The sequence below is a fragment of the Molossus molossus genome, unplaced genomic scaffold (assembly GCF_014108415.1).
Source record: "Molossus molossus isolate mMolMol1 unplaced genomic scaffold, mMolMol1.p scaffold_m16_p_19, whole genome shotgun sequence".
Lineage (NCBI taxonomy): Eukaryota > Metazoa > Chordata > Mammalia > Chiroptera > Molossidae > Molossus > Molossus molossus.
In genome coordinates, this window is record NW_023425354.1 from 38,900,671 (window position 1) to 38,917,893 (window position 17,223).

The 17,223-nt window shown below is 44.8% G+C and overlaps 2 protein-coding genes across 2 annotated transcripts; one reads left to right on the forward strand and one right to left on the reverse strand.

The window, feature by feature from the left end:
- Window positions 1-379: 379 nt before the first annotated feature.
- TMEM97 (transmembrane protein 97) lies at window positions 380-7,899 on the forward strand. The gene is made up of 3 exons (XM_036267737.1): window positions 380-573; window positions 5,801-5,945; window positions 7,027-7,899. Exons 1-3 carry the CDS (start codon window positions 445-447, stop codon window positions 7,284-7,286), a joined length of 534 nt encoding a protein of 177 aa, XP_036123630.1. The 5' UTR covers window positions 380-444; the 3' UTR covers window positions 7,287-7,899.
- Window positions 7,900-8,445: 546 nt separating this feature from the next.
- On the reverse strand, window positions 8,446-16,961 carry IFT20 (intraflagellar transport 20). Its single transcript, XM_036267738.1, is given in 7 exon segments — window positions 8,446-8,827; window positions 9,288-9,391; window positions 10,150-10,235; window positions 11,790-11,918; window positions 12,073-12,095; window positions 12,097-12,303; window positions 16,828-16,961. Coding segments are annotated over 6 exon segments (519 nt in total). The 5' UTR covers window positions 12,192-12,303; window positions 16,828-16,961; the 3' UTR covers window positions 8,446-8,745.
- Between the last annotated feature and the right edge of the window lie 262 nt (window positions 16,962-17,223).

A 17,223-nucleotide genomic window follows, 5' to 3' on the forward strand; every position in this document is an offset into this window, starting at 1 on the left:
CTGCACTGGGGCTCCGTCTGCACAAGCGCCCAGGCCCAGCACCCTGAAGGCGCTCTGTGAGCGCTAAACGGAGGCAGTGAATGAACTAATGAGCCAAAGGGGCCAGTGGGCAGCCGCCGCTGAGCCCCGCGCGCCACGCGGGGGGCGGTGAGACGCCTTCCGGCGCCCGCCTGCCCCCGCCCCCGGCAGGCCACTCGGGCCGCACACTGCGCGCGGCGGCGAGGAGCCCCGCCCCTGCGCGACATCGAGACACGCTATACTCAGACGAGCCAATGGACGCGCGCTTCTCCCCTGCAGCCAATGGAAGCGGCCTGCGTAGCCCTCAAGAGGGGCGGGGCGAGCGGCCGGGCGCTGGGTCCCGGGACTGCGCGGGCTCGGGTACTCTTCCCACGTCGGCGTCCTGGCGAGCGCAGCTTTGACTCCTACCCCTCCCAACTCGTACAGATGATGGGGACCCTGGGCGCCCGGCGCGGCTTGGAATGGATACTGGGGCTCTACTTCCTCTCCCACATCCCCATCACCCTGCTCTTGGACCTGCAGGCAGTGCTGCCGGGCGAACTGTACCCCATCGAGGTGAGGGCGCCGGTCGGGTCCTGGCCGCGGGTCGCCGAGGTTGGGGCCCCCCGCACGCTGCATTTGTGCCCAGCGTCCCGGTGACGTCTCTCCTCCGCCCGCGCCCCCCATGTCGCCCCCTTCTCCCCGCAGTCTTGCACTTCTGCCTCCCCTATCCTCCCGCCTTCCTGCGGGTGCTCCGGCTCTCCTTGCCCTTCAATTTAACATCTTCCTCGGGATATTCTTTGTCTATCATCCCAGGCTCTTCCCACAAGTTGCTAGGGGCAGACACTTTGTTCCTTGTAAACAGTTCTTCCCCAGGTTTATGGTTAAGGCTCCCACAACCTCAGGCCAGTTGTCAGTATTTGAGGGAAGTAGCCTGCATGAACCATTGTCTGAATCACGCATTGGATTTGTTCTAAAGTTGTGTTTCTTGGAAGAGCTTTAAAATACCGTCTAATCCCAAATAAATAATCCCAGTAGAATTAGACCCCTTTAAAAGGCATTCGGCATTCGCAGATCATCATTCAAGATCAGGATCCAGCAACTTCAAAAGCTCAGAAGTAAATTAACCACACCTTTTCAAATCGTCCCTTTTAATTGGATTCATGTAAGAATGTAAGAATAATCACCTGAGTAAAAACAGAGGCAAAAAGCCTCATTTTCGTGGTTGGTGGGGAGCATTCTTTACCCTAAACTTTGCTTTAATGCTTTTTATGTATTCAGAATTTTGCTTTCCCAGTCTTTTCACATCTGGACTCTATAACTTTCTTCTATGGAATTCCTGTCCTCATTTCTGTTTCTCCAATATGCCTGTAGAACTGTGGGCAAGACTGACTTGTCGACCTATAGATTTTGGTTTTGCTTCTGTTATTAAATGCCTTTTCTGTGCTGAGTAAGTCTCAGAACTTAACCTAAAGTCTATGAACTCCTGATGGTGCATGCAAAATGGTGTGCCTTGTGTTTTCTGGCAGGAGAGTCTATAGTTTCCATCAACTTTTCCAGGGGGTCTAACCCTCCCCAAAAGGTTAAGAGCTGCTGTTCAACAATGTACCCCCCAATCCATCATCTTTTTTTTGGTTTGCTTCTAGATCCAAGCATAACTGGGAAGTTCTCTGACCTGCCTGTTCTTGGGAAAAGTTTAGGTAGTGTGTGACAAGAGCATTGCACTACACACTGGGAACTGGGTTATTCCAGGAACTGCTTGAGTGTCTTGGGCAAGTTGGGGCTCTGTAGCCTCAGTTGTCAAATAAGACAGAGTTGGGTTAAATTACAAGCTCAAACATAAACAGGGTGTATTAGTTGCCTATTGCTGCAGTAACAAATTACCAAAAACACAGTGGCTTAACCTGTTAACTGGGGAATTCCCTTTTCACTGTATGCAACGTTTGACGTAGTATTTATACGTCCCGCTCAGTTAAGCTCTGTTAACAGGTTAAAACAACACAAAGTTATTCTCTTGTAGTTCTGGAGGTCAGAGTTCAAAATGAATCTTGCAGGGCTGGTTCCTTCTGAAGGTCCTAGGAGAGAATCTGTTCCTTGCCTCTTCCAGTTTCTGGTGGCTGCTAGTGTTCCTTGGTTTATGGCCACATCACTTCAATCTCTGCTTCTGTCATCACTTTGCCACGTTTTCTTCTGTAGTACAATCTCCTTCTACCCTACTTTTATAAGGACGCTTGTGATTACATTTAGGGCCCACCAGATAATTCAGAATAACCTTCCCATTGCAAAATCCTTAATTTAATCACATCTGCAAACTCTTGCCAGGTAAAGTTACAGCCACAGGTCCAGGGATTAAGACGTGGGTATCTGTGGGAGCCATTATTCAGCCTACCACACAGACCTAGATAGTATATAATCTTTCTAAACAGGTTGTCTAAGCTCTACATGAGCCATTAGTTGCCTTGAAGAAAGCAGAGCTATGTTTGGTTTTCAAAGTCTGACACAGGCCAACAAAACTCAGGCAGGGTCCCTATTTACAATCTGTGGTGGTATGAATCCTTTTAATATTGGACAAATATGTTACTCCAGGTTATTCCAGACTTAACAGCTGTTGGTTTCTTTATCCTTTCTGAATGTGCCATTCCCACATGTCCTTGCTCACCACTCACAAAATACAATTGTGTCCAGCATAACGCCATTTAAATATATTGATTTGGTAAAGTTTTCTCAGCTTTATTTAATGTTGATTATTGTGAAAGGTCAAGGGCCAGTATAGGTGGGACCTGGCCAGAAACTGTCTGTGTCTGTGTCTGATGCTATTTTGAAGGCATTAGGAACACGGCATCCTGGATTGGAAGGCCCTTCTCTCTAGTCATTCTTACTGCTTTGGGGTGAAGAATGATAGTTTTGTTGCTTCTCTTTGTGGAAAATGATAATAATAAAAGCCGCGAGTTATTCTTAGATTTCCTTTGAAGATATGCCAAAATTTTAACACCTGTTGTTTTTCCTCTTTAAATAGAAGAAATTTTCCCTAGAACTTAAAAAGCCCACATAATGTTTGGGCTAAACGATGCAAATTAAATCTGTCTGGGTTTGAACCAGCCCAATACTTAGGAAAAGCAGTAAGAATTTAATTTGGATTAGAATAGCAATTTTCAATCGGTGTGCTGCAAGAATTTTTAAAACATGCAATACCTGGCTAGGTAGGGGTACTGACCTCTTTTCCCTTAGATCGTCAAATTGAAAAATGACAACAGCCAACCTAACTAGCCATCCAGTGTGCATGAATAATATAATTATACCAATTTTTTTTTGTCAGATCAGCAAAATATATGTTTGGTGTGCTGAATTTCAGTAATTAGTTTATGTGTGCCATGAGACAAAAAAGGTTAGAAATCGCTTAATGAAAACATGGAGAGGATGGGAAGCATTTTGTAGTGTAATGTGCAGCTGGGTAGCATTGCTTCTGTTAAAATAAGGACAAATAGGTGAGCGTTTAGGTCTGAAATCAGTCTGTTCTCATTCTGAGAGAAGTGCAAACTTGTTCAACTCCTGGTTTCGGATCCAATGTGTGCAGGCCAGGTGAATGTTTTTAATGGATAACTGGTAAGTTGAGTCTAGTGTGACTCAGGTATATAAATGGAAACAGCTTTAGTACCTTTTGGGGGGTCTTATTACCTGATAAGAATAGTTCTTATTAATGACCAGTTGCATGCTGAGATATTAATAGGATTAAACATGAACCTCTCCAAGTATGTATTGATTACAATCAATTAAGGAGTCTTTATGTGCTAGCCATTGTTCTAAAGACTGTATGTATTAACTCATTTATCTTACCAACAGTGAGGTAGGTACTGTAATTGGGAAACAAATTTAGTGAGATTAAGTGCTTTGTCCAGAGCACTTGGATCCGGGCACTCGGCCACCAGGTCCCACGCTCTTCACGGTTAGGGGCCTGTGCCTTGCCTTCCTCCAGCCCTCCTCTGGCATCAGGTGGCTGTTTGACTGTGGGCAGGTGGTTGGGTTATAACTGATCGTGAGAGCTGGCTGATTTTAAATTCTACTAATTTCATCCTGCAGCCCTTATATATTACAGTATGTAGTTATCTGCCTGGATTTATGAAATAGGTGGATCTGAGAGATGATATACAAATTGAATAGCAAATAAAATTCAGATGAACCAGGATGCCTTTTAAATTCTGCAGTAAATCTTTTAAAGCAGGCTGTTCTCTCCTGTATTTTTCTAAGTAAATCTGGAAAGCAAAAAAAAAAAAAAAAAAATCTTCAAAAACATTTAGTTCAAGTTGCTTGTTTTACAGGTGAGGAGAGATGCAATGACCTAACTTGTGTGTGAATATTTTCTACCACATTACTATTCTGAAAAGTGCTCCGGAGAAAGCTAAGGGTATTGCCGCGAATTTAAATTTCAGGTCAAGTACAAATTCAGAGATCACTTGGTCAATAAATTGGCTATCTAGTCAGAGCCTTTCTGAAGTTAGTATGCTAACAGAATGTTTGTTTCTGGATATTTGCTTAAAGCTCATGCACAGCATTAAGGCCTCTATTTAACAGTAGTGAACCTTTATCTTTTGATTAAAAATTAACAGGAAAAATATCTTTGGATTTTCCATTGTAAGTTAAATTCTTACCTTGGAAGTTGCCTTTATTTATCATAATATAATGATATATTTGGCTTTGAAGGTAGGTGAGTTGAGACAATGCCATTTCCAGGTTAAATACAGCAGACCTTCATGTGAAGAGCCCTAGGCTTTGTGTGGGCTCTTTAAATAGCACAGATGGGCAGCCTCAAACTCTTCCTTTCTCTGCCTGTAGCCATGTCAGCACAGCTCTGTATCTTTTGATTTGACAGCATAATTATGAGGGTGAAGCCCAAGCTAGAACTAAGACTGCTAACTCAAGCTTTGACATAGCGTAGAAGCTATATAGTTTGTGGTTTGGAACAGAGTTTGTTCTACAAATATCCTACTGGTCTCCTAAAAGAAAAAAACTTGAGAACTGAGGAACTAAGAATGATGAAAAACTTTAAATTGTCTAAAACTGCATCTTCACAGAGATTTGATTTACCTCCTTTCCATCACTGTTCCCTACCTCCCCTCAAGTCAAATTCAATTCATCTCTGTACTTGAGGAAATCTGGCCCTTGGAGCTTGGTGTACAGTTGCTATTGTGAAAGGGCAAATGTCAGGATGGTTTTTGTTATTTCTTTATATGGAATGATGTTGTTGGCAGATATGTCACATTTGTGTTCATTCAGCAAACTAAGTGGCAGATACTGCTTTTGACAAGAGGCAACACACCAAGATAAGTGTTACCATGGAGTCACAAACAAATGCTGGGTGGCCCAGGGGCTGGAAGAGCTGAGGCAAGATGCTTGGAGAAGCTAACATTTGAGTTAGAGCTAGTCAGTTTTTATTTATTTATCCTCACCCGAGGACATTTTTGCATTTATCTTCAGACAGCAGGAGGGAGAGGACAGACGGAGACACATCGAGTGGTTGCCACCCACATGACCCCAACCAGGGCCGGGGACAAACTGCACCCGAGGTATGTGCCCTTAGTGGGAACTGAACCCGGGACTCTCTGGTCCATGGGCCAACGTTCCAATCGCTGAGCCAAACCGGCCAGGGCTAGACAGTTTTTCTTAAATGACCATCTAGGCTGCATCACAAAGCCAGGTGCATCTGCCATCTGTTGCCAAGGGGGCTGGGTAATGAAAGACTTTGAATGGGCGGAGCCTATCCTGCCAAATGACTGTATTATTCATGGTGATCTTGATCTTTTTCCAGTTGAGAAACTTGCTGAAATGGTATGCTAAAGAGTTCAAAGACCCTCTGCTACAGGACCCCCCGATGTGGTTTAAATCCTTCCTGCTTTGCGAGCTTGTGTTTCAGCTGCCTTTCTTTCCCATTGCAACATATGCCTTCTTCAAAGGTTGGTAAATGGTGGGGAAATCCCATTTTTGCTCTGAAATCAGGTGCCAGAAATCCTTCCGGAAAGTATCTCCAAGGGGGAGAGGCGTGGTCCCTGTAGTTTGTGTGATGGTGATAGAGGGTCTGGGGGGAATGGCCAGGATAGCTCCTGTAAAAGGACATTAATGTGGCCTAGGCAAATGTCTGTGGTCAGCAGGGCTGCATGACCACCTCAGCCAACTGGAAATCACATACACATGAAACCTGAGGCAACTTACAGACTGGGCTTGTTGCTTTTTAGTTCTTTTATCATTTTATCACTGAATTTCTTTTTTTATCATTGGGTTTCATTTTTCTGCTTTAGGTAGTATCATGCTGGCTTATAAGCAATAGCATCAAGCTAATTCCTAAAGGGCTTAACTTCTTATTTAAAAATTATTCTTACAGTGTCCCCATATGACTGGTGCTTTTATAAAGAAGGTGGCCTTTCCAACATACGTGGTAACTAAGCTCCTTACCCACTGGAGTGCCCAAATGCATTTCTTGGCAGGACTGATTGATCTTCTCACCTACAGATACTGTAATTACTTAACAAACAGGTGCTGCTGGCAGCACCCCTCACACACACACTCAGACCAAACAAGTTTTTTTTTTCTTTATTGATTTTTTTAGAGGGAAGGAGAGAAAGATAGTAACATCGTTTAGCCACCTCCTGCATGCCCCACACTGGGTATCAGGCCCACGGCCTGGGCATGTGCCCTGAGTGGGAATCGAACCATCGACCCCCTGATGCATGGGCCAACGCTCAACCACTGAGCCACACCAGCTGGGGGGGACCAAACAGGTTTAACTTACTGCCCTAGAGTTTTTCTGATTAAATTCCAACCCCCACCCTTGGTATCTTTGGCAGTCAGTGTGCTAGGACCTTGCCACATAAATTTGCGCAGTTGGGCAACATTATAACACATCTAGTTTTCCATTTGTTTCCACTTGGAGGAAGTAGAATGATTCAGCTGAAAGGAGCAGACAGCATGAGGAAAGTCATGGGCGTCCCTGGAGTCATGAACAGACCTAACGCTTCTCTCTCTCCCCTACAACTCCAGGAGGCTGCAAGTGGATCCGTACCCCTGCCATCGTCTACTCGGTTCACACCATGACAACTCTAATTCCGATTCTCTCCACCTTTCTACTGGAGGATTTCTCTAAAGCCAGTGGTTTCAAAGGACAAGGGCCTAAGACTTTACAGGACCGACTAACCCTCATATCTCTCTATTCCCCCTACTTTCTCATCCCTCTTATGCTTCTGCTTTTCATGTTGCGGAGCCCCTACTACAAATATGAGGAGAAACGAAAGAAAAAATGAGAGCAAGGACTACTTGCAGAGAGATGCCCACAGGGCAGCTTCCTATTGGACTCAGTACAAGGAAAACTGCTCAGAACCCATGTCTTCAGTAGCATTTGAAACACCAGCAGCAGGACCACATATCAGACTGTCACCTTCTAAGGGCACTGACACAGACCGGTCACCTGAGGATGGGCCAAGTTCTCCATGTGCCCAAGTTCCATTGCAGAATTGCTAAGAACAGGACCAGACCAGAAACTGGATAAACTTCTAATTCTAAGAAACACATCCTGGTTGGCAGTTTCATGAGTCATGTGATCCACAGTATATGTGTGACTAACCCCTCGACTTATGATTATCTGCAGCAAAATGTGATTCAACAAAATGAATAGTGGGATATTTCTGGCCATTTTTAAGTTTGAAATTATGCCTCTTTAATTCATTAAAAACTATCATTTTCTTGCCCCCACCACTGGCAGGGAGAGGAGAGAGGAAATATTCTGCAAGAGGTTTAAACTTAGTTTTCCTTAAGGTTCCGCCCTGGCATGACTTTCCATCAGAAATGGGTTACACTAGAAGCTGTTTTGTTTCTGTCTTAAACAGTTCAACCCAGGAAGAGAGTTTTTTTTTTTTTTTTTAAAGTCTTGCTCACCCTCTTTCCAAACCTTAGTCCTGTATTTGTACAGACCACCTGACAGAAGTCACTTTACTCTGAAGTCTGGTATCTCAAACCTAATCTGAAGTGCGCTTCCTGCTCAATAATTTCGTCCTTCCTAATTGTTTAATCATTCCTTCCCATCTTATTCTCAGTCAAAACGGGGGGACAACTGGGCATAACATGTCCAGTGTGTGCACATAGGATCTTTTCACATTAGGACCTGGTGTTCGTTAGTTTTCTCTAAAATCATACTCAAGGCTAACTCCAATTAAAAGACTTGTGAATACACATGAACAACAATAGAAGCTGGTCCCAGTTAGTTCCCTCTGCCTGGTCTGCTTACAAGTCGTATTGCTCTAATTGTTGGGAGTATCCTCTGACTCGTGTCCAGTCCAAATAAAGGTAGCTGCTGACCATTGCCTGGTTTGTTTTGTGGACTAGGGGCTAGAGAGTCCAAGGTTCTCGTGCAAGTGGTTAAGTGTACACTTTAAGGGCATCAGGAAAAGAGGTAGATAAGCCATTTGAAAACAATAATTTATTGCTTTTTTTCCCAAAACTTTGTGAATTTACAAAAAAAAAAATCAAAGTTTACAGACTGCTTATTTTGGACAAAGAATGCAAGAGGTGAGACCCTGGGCCGCCGTGGTCACTGGGTGTTCACCAGGTCGGCCCTGGCATCTGAAACAAGGCCCCAGATTTGTTTTATTGCCTTCAGAGAAGCTGCATCCCTCACACACCATCTCACATATACACTTGGGCCACTAGTCAGTCACTGGAATGATAAAAGGTTTTTTTGCCCTCCCGCTATATGAAATTTTCAGTTCATTTCTGAAAAATAAATTGATCAATAAATTCATTTTGCTCTGCTTCTACTTTACACAAAGCTTCATATTCAACCCGATACCTGAAAAACAAAATTGTTAGAAGCCCTAAAAATGGATGAAATAAACCATGGGCTTAATTCTTCTAGAGAAAAATACAGGTGATTTAAGTGATTCCAAGAAATGGTGTTAGAATGAAGAAGGTGGGGCAAGAAGAGAAAAAGATCAGATGTGCAAAGCCCTGCGTAGGGCCACCCATGAGAAGTCTTCAGCCCTGGAGGGTCTCCTTTCAGAGAGCCAGCCAGCCACTGCACACTCACTACCTGAGCCTTCATGCTCTCTACTATAGGTGGTTTGATTTTCACAAATATTATTTCTCCTTCCCATCAAATTAATTTTATTTTTAAATTGTTCAAATCAGGATGACAAGTGAGACACTATTCCTGGGAGAACAATGGTGAAGAATAAGGACAAGAGGTGACTGTTACGAAGGAAAAACTGAACTGCAGTTGAGCCAAGACCTTGCTTTATATAACGTCTTACCTTTCAAGCTGCATTTTCTTTTCTGCTATTAGTGCTTGGAGTTGCTGCTGTTGGGCTTCTCTCTGCTTTGCTATAGATTTGAGCAAATTCCGAGCACCAATGGCCTAGAAAAACAGTATTGCCAAAGAAGGTCATAGCTTCATTAAAACCCTCTTCAGCATTAAATATTCAACTGGGTAAGGGCCACTCGGAGGCTATCTCACTGCCCAGCAGGGAAAAGGTTGAACCCAGGACTTGGGGAGAAAGAGGATTAACCTCATGATTCCAAAGTCAGAACTGGCCTGGACTCTGAGACAGTTCTAGGAGTAACCCCCGAGTCTGGCTCACAGGTGTTCGATGGCCCATTTGATGCGCCCCTTGCATTCTTTGCCAAGTCATCTATACTCTGTACACCTTCATTTCTTCATTTATAAAAGGATAAAACCATTTATTTCAGGGATGATGTGACGATTAAAGGAAATAATGACTGAAAGTATACTGGCAGGTGAGAAAGTTCAATAGCAGGTTAACTGGACCAGGAATTATTTCTTTTTCAATTGAGGTATAATTCACATGTAATGTCTCAGGTGTACAACATAATGAGTCAATACTTGTACAGGAAATGGTATTTACTTTTTTATTTTTTGAAGATTTAAAAGTATCAGTTTTTAATGGATTAGAAATTAAAAAATTGGTCCCACGTCATAGCCGGTGTGAGAAGTATTGCACTATAGTCTTTCAAAACAAGGAAATGTTATCTAAAACCTTGTTTTCATTAAAAGAATCTCTCCCCGACACACACACAAAGTCGAGAGGGAAGGATGACAGGCTAGTGAACTAGGATCCCAGGCCAAGGTTTAGATAAAACACATGCTGATCTTACCTTCATCTTCTCATTTTCTGCTTCTTTTGCAAGTTGATCAACAAGCTCAATTAAACCACCAACTATTTTCTGAAATTGGCCAATTTCTTTTGGGGAAAGAAGAAAATGTTTTATTTTCTCAGTGTCATCACTCTCCCTGGGCGCTCCCTTTCAGCGGGAGGGTAGGACTAACTGCCCCTTCTAAGTTGTGTAAAAACAAACTGGGGCCTGCTGGCCTCAAGTCGGCTATCCTTGGCCTGAACCTAGAGATGAGTGGCCAGGTGCCAGGAGCTGGACAGGAATACCTGGACCCTGAGTCCCCACTGAGCCAGCCAGCTGCTGTTACCTAAGGCTCTGAGGGCTCCTGGGGGGCCCATTCTATGGATGGACCCATCCTGCTTTCAGGAGGCACGCAGGGCCACGTTCAGGAAAGGGCTGCCTCGGGACAGGGACACTGACCAGCTGCAGATACACCAGATTTCAGTTAAAGGCGAGGTGGTGGCTATCCTCTTGGGACCACAGCTAATAAAGAGCTCACAGCAGCCCTGGCCGGTTTGGCTCAGCAGTTAGAGCGTCGGCCTGCGGTCCAGAGAGACCCGGTTCGGTTCCCGCTAAGGGCACGTACCTCGGTTGCAGTTTGTCCCCGGCCCTGGTTGGTTGTGCGGGTGGCAGCCACTCGATGTGTCCCTTTCACGTCGATGTTTCTCTCTCTCCCTCCCTCCCTTCCTCTCCCTCCCATTCTATCTGTACAAAAAAATGGAAAAATATCCTCGGGTGAGGATTAAAAAAAAAAAGAGCTCACAGCATTTAAGTGCCTAATCTCCCATTCCCTTTTTTCAATGTCCTTGGGCGTGGTGGAACCCCATATTGCTGGGGAGTAAACTAAGGCCCCGCAAGGTGGGACAACATTCACACAATAATCAGAAGGCTGGCGATAGAACTCCAGCTGCCTTTTACCAAGCAAGCTCACTCCACAGCTTCGAGTCCCCAGAGGCTCAGAAATCCCTGCTCTAGCTGGATCTGCTCTGTATTCACTGCCACTGGGCTTGCTTGGCTGCTGGACAGGCGGTGTCCTGGATATCTCTAGTTAAAAGATGACTTCATGCCCTGGCCAGTTTGGCTCAGTGGTTGGAGCGTCGGCCTGTGGACCAGAGAGTCTGGGGTTCGGTTCCCGCTAGAGGCACATACCAAAAAAAAAAAGATGACTTCATGGGGTCTGTTAAGCTGCTTCTAGAGACTCCACTTAATCACCTTTCACTCCCAATACAGACAAGCCTACCAATGACAATACTATTTCTCCCAAGAAATCAAATCAGTACATAACTCTGTCCGACTCCCAAGCCATAGCTCTGCCTGCATGAAGTTTAAGGTTTCTGAGTCCAAAAAACTCAAAGATGGCATATCTCAAAAAACACCCTCCCCTCTGCATTTCAGTGTCTGTTCTGACTGGTGCTCCCTGTGGGACTACACGAGAGCATAAGAACAGGGCAGGTAGACAAGGTGCACCCACCTTGGGAATTCATAAAGGCCAGGCTCAACCTCCAGGGAGCCAGGGCTCCATTCTGGCAGAGCCAAGAGCAACATTGGTTGGGAGGGAGGAGGGGACATAGCTGGAATAGCTCAAAGCTGAGTGGAAACATATCTCCCCAAATGACACTCACTGTCCACAAAGTCCTTGCACTCTTCCTTGAGCTCTATGGTCTGCTGGGTAACTTCTGGGTCCAACACCCGCAGCTTGTTCAGCTCATCAAAGTGCAGCCCTGCTTCGCCCAGGATGTCCTTGGCCATAGCTGTAAAAGAACCAGCCCCAATCCCCGATCACTTCTCAGCCACCTAAGAAGATGCCTGCTTCCAGCCCAGCCCCATTTACCAATGCCCAAAACTCAGATGTTCCAAAGGCTCCCCCCAACCCTGTCCCTCTGCCTCCACCTCTCTAAGCCTCACCTGTTTCCCTTCCAGCTTCTCTACAGATCTGCTCTAAAGGAGTGACAGTGGCAGCCAGGAGGAGTGTCATAGGAGCAAGGGTCGAGAAAGAATAAAGTCCAGTTGCTTGTCACAGGCATCGTTCATTCAACACATATTTCTTGAGTGCCTACTACATGCCAACACCGCCAGATGCTGGGGGTACAAAGATGAGTGGCAACGTGGTACCCGCCCTGGAGGAGCACTGTTCAGCTGGAGGAAGACACACATGTACACTGCAAAATTATACTGTGTTAAGTACTTTTAAAGAAATATCATTAAAGAGTTAGAGTAGTTAACTTGAGGTGAAGAAGTTGACATCTGAATTAAGTTGTCAGCCATAAACATATTTATTTATCCCCAGTTAATATACTCAAAAGGACATGAAAAAGCTTTTCAAATACATACTGTAACAACACAAAAAGCTAGTAAAGATCAGTGGGGGAAAAAGGAGAAACATCTGTAACAAAAATAATTAATTACTAAAAAATAAATAAAAATAAAGAATAAGAACAAAAAACAAATAAATAAAAGCCCTCATTACTATTTTCAGAAATCTTTTTTTCTTTTTTTTATCCTCACCCGAGGATATTTTTCCATTTTTTGTACAGATAGAGTGGGAGGGAGAGAGAGAGAAACATCGATGTGAAGGGACACATTGAGTGGTTGCCACCCGCACGACCAACCAGGGCCGGGGACAAACTGCAACCGAAGTACGTGCCCTTAGCGGGAACCGAACCCGGGTCTCTCCGGAGCGCAGGCCGACGCTCTAACCGCTGAGCCAAACTGGCCAGGGCCAGAAATCTTTTTTTCATATCTAGATGCTCAAAGTTCACTATCAGTTGATTTTTATAGAGTTGATGCCTCTAATTTGTTCCATAAAATACTTTCAGTCTGCTTTATTTCTTAACCTTGAAATTCTCTTTCTCTCTCTCTTCTTCTCTCCCTCCCTCCCTATCTGTTTCTTTCTTGGATGGATGGATGGATGGATGGATGGATGGAATAAAAGTTAGGAAGGAAGTTATGAAATTGGAAGAAAGAAAAGAAGGAAGTTAGTTCTCAGAGAGCATATACTCCACAAACAGCAAAAGAGTTATCCCTGACTGGGGTAACAACTTTCATATTGACTAACACAGGAATATCATATATGATATGTTCTATGCCAACACTGACTACAGCAGTTGAAGATGTATCTGTTTGAAAATTTCACACAGAGCACCAGAGGTTACAATGAACATAGTTAAATCAATATTGGTTTCCTTCTCTAGTGGTCATGGATAACCACAAAGGCAACGGACTCACAGGAGTTCCTGAGGGGGCAAAAAGGAGCACAGAAAAAAGAGACTGTTCTTAATTCCATACAGGGCACTTTTCATTTCTGATATTGTATTTTTCTTCTCTAGAAGTTCCATGTGGGATGTTTTCATATCGTCTATATAAAAGATTTTTCTCCTCATCATTTTATGTTTTAACCTACCATCTTGAACATGTGGATCATATTTATAAGAGTTGTTTATACACAAATGTTAACTTCAATATCTCTATTATTTCTGGATCAATATCAATTGATTTATGTTTCTAATCATTATGGGTCATATTTTTCCACTCATTTGCAGAAAATGATTAATTTTGATTGGTATTGGACATTGTGCATTTTATAATATCAGTTGCTGTATTTGTTATATTTCTTTAAGTTGTGTTGAATTTTGTTCTGGCATGTTACTTATAAATTATAACTAAGTTACTCATAATCAATTTTTTTTAAAAAGCTAGTAAAGCCCTGGCCGGTTTGGCTCAGCGGTTAGAGCATCGGCCTGTGGTCCGGAGAGACCCAGGTTCGGTTCCCACTAAGGGCACGTACTTCAGTTGCAGTTTGTCCCCGGCTCTGGTTGGTCGTGCGGGTGGCAGCCACTCGATGTGTCCCTTTCACGTCAATGTTTCTCTCTCTCTCTCTTCCTCTCTCTCCCTCCCACTCTATCTGTACAAAAGATGGAAAAATGTCCTCGGGTGAGGATTAAAAAAATAAATAAATAAAATAAAATAAAATAAAAAGCTAGTAAAGAGAAAATCTGGGTGACTTAAAAATTAGGGTTAAAAAAAAAGAAGCCTGGAGTAAGAATATTACCCAAAATGTATGTACATTTGCCTAAACTGGCACCCAAAGTAGGGTCAGTCTCTTTCTAGCAGGAAACACAAAGTAAGGAAGTCAGCGAAGACATTCCGAAAAGAGAGAACAGCATGAACAAGAGGCTGAAGGCACTGGAAGGGCCTACCTATCCTGCCTAGAAGATAAAAGGAGAGAAGGATAAAGCCATATCAGAAAGACGCTGTGTGCCAAGCTAAAGAGTTTGGGGTTTTCTGTAGGCAAGAGAACCAGCAGAAATATCTCCTCCCTTCCTAATCCAAAGGATGCCTCAATTCTGGGAAAGAACACTGAAAACTCACCCTCATTCTGGCTTAAAAATAACAACACAAAAAATAGAAAGCATGTGCCCTGTCTAGAAAGGCAGGCAATGCTACTTAGGACTAGCCACTGGCTGTACCAATTCCAAAATCCCAGGTGTTGCAAAGGTTCCCACAACTGACCCTGCATCGGCCTTTTCCTGCTCCCCCTCCCCAACCCCACCCTTCCCTTCCAGCTTCCTTAGAGAAGTTTGTTCTGAACAGGGTGATTCTAGGACTGACTGCCCAGAACATGTATACCATAGGAGGATCAATGGTTAAAAAAATAATTAAGTCCCGCCATTGGCTGCCAGAACTAATTTTCAAGAGGACCAGAAATCCATTGATGTATGGAATCTGATTTTCAAAGAAAGGTATCTCATTCAGAATTTTAAAGTAAGGAAAAAACACATCCAACACTGTGTGAGCCTACTAATGCATGTCTATAGGTTGTCTGTGTTTGACTGCGGCCCAGAGCCTTTGGCCTCCCTGGAATCCACTGAAGTAAGTAGGTATCTTCCTTTTGATACATTTTAATTATCCAAAGCTTCCTTATGGTCAGGCTTTTTAAAAAGATTTGTTCCCCGCTGGTGTGGTTCAGTGGACTGAGCGTCCACCCATGGACAGAGAAGAGAGGTCCAGGTTCAATTACCAGTCAAGGCACATGCCCAGGGTGCAGGCTCAATCCCCAGTAGGTGGTGTTCAGGAGGCAGCCGACTGATGTTTCTATCTCTCTTTCCCTTCCTCTCTCTCTAAAAATTCAATTAAAACATATTTTAAAAATAATAATAAAATAAAAAGATTTGTCTTCCAACTTGCTACATTCACACATACAGCCTGAGTATCTAACACCTACTGGGCAACTAATCAGACCAACTGCTCTAGAAAGCTTCCAGTAACCCCAGGGAGTAAACATCTGCTTCAGCTTCCACTCCCTTCCCTGAGAGCATGTATTTATTCAGAAACATCTACTGAGTCCCTGCTCTGGAGATGGAGTAGTAAAGACAATGCTTTCAATGCTTCGGTTCCTGACCTCTGGACAGAGTAAGCAGATCACCACAAATTGTGGTAATAGTATACGGAAAAGAACAGGGTGCTAAATGAAGCTGAAGCAGGACATAATTCTTTTGGGGGTGGGGGTGTCAATGAAAGACTTCTGCAAAAGTAACACTTAAGCTAAGACCTAAAAGATGTCCAAAAGTTTGTCAAGTGAAATGGGGAGGGGAGCATTCCAGGCAGAAGGAAAAGCATGTGTGAAGCTCCTGAGGCTGTAACAAATTAAATGCATCCCAAGAACTGAAAGGCTAGTGTGGCTGAAACACAGTGAGCAAGAGGGAGCGTGAAACAGGATGACACTAGGCAAGGTAGCTAGAGCTGGGTCACGAAGGGCTCTGAAAGCTGCAGTAATGAGTTTGGATTTTATAAGAAGGGTAATGAGCAGCCAGTGGATTCTCTACAGAGTGACATAATCAGATTTGTCTTTTAGAGAGACCACTCTGACCCAGGATGAAGAATGGACTGGAGAAAACAAGAGGGTGGGCTACACCTACCTCGTTCATCACTGTAACCCTAGCATCTAGCATGAGGCCTGCATATAATTGGCACTCAGTAACTGTGGAATGAAAGACTGAAAACAGAGGAGGTTATTACAGTAACCAAGGCTTAGAGCTGAAGAAAAGTGTTCCGATTTTAGATGTTTTGTAAGTCGAGCTGTTATGACTAAGTAAAAGACTGACTGAATGCAGTAGAGGTTTGGGGATGCGTGGAGGAGTCAGACAAGATTGGCATGTTTCTGGCTTGAGACAACTGTATGCTTGAATGAAATGAGTAAGACCGGAGGAGTAAGGGAGAGGGTTCGCAGCTATCAGATCTCTCCCAACTCCCACCACACGCGCGTCTGAGCCTCTGAGAAACACCGGCGGAGCCAGACCGAGCTCCCTGGAGATGAGTGTCTCTGCCCCCGACTCTCCCAGATGCACGCCAGGCTCTCTGAGCAAGCTCCATCCACGGGGTGTGGGGACAGGGCACGGGGCAGAAAGTTAGAAAGATCTGGGTGATGGAGCTGGCTGTCTTCACTACGTAAACTCCTTGAACTTATCTGAGCCGCGGTTTCCTCGTAAGGTCGTTGCGAGCATCCAGGCGTAAAGCCGCCGGCGCAAGCTGTGTGTAAAACCGCGGCCAAAGAGTCGGGCGGAATTCCCGCGGCCCGAGACGGTCTTTCCTCGGGGCGCGGGCCTGTCGGTTTCATCCCGCCCCGGGTCCGCCCGTGTCCCCCGACCCGGAGTCACGGCCTACCTTCCGACCCCGTAGCGGTGACGCGCCGCAGCCCCGGCTGATGTCGGCAGGTAGCTTCTCTCCCCAGTCCGGGGACGCGGTACCTGACCCGCCAGCCTCAGCCGCTGCCACGGCTACAGGACCGTGCACACATAACGTCACTACGCGACACCGGAAGCATTTACACCCTCCTAACCCGCAGAGCTTCCTGGGAAACAGAGGCCCGAGAAGACAGACGGCTGCCTACAAGATCCAGAGGCCTTTGCACGGAAAGGCTTCCGGAAGTAGTTGTGCGCTCACGGCGGACTACGCTAAGGGGCTCTTCTGCCTCCCCTGATTGGGTGCTGGGCATGCCGGGTATTATAGTCTCAGGCTCCTGGGCCCGCCCTGCTGGGCGGCAACTGGAGGCGGAGCCCG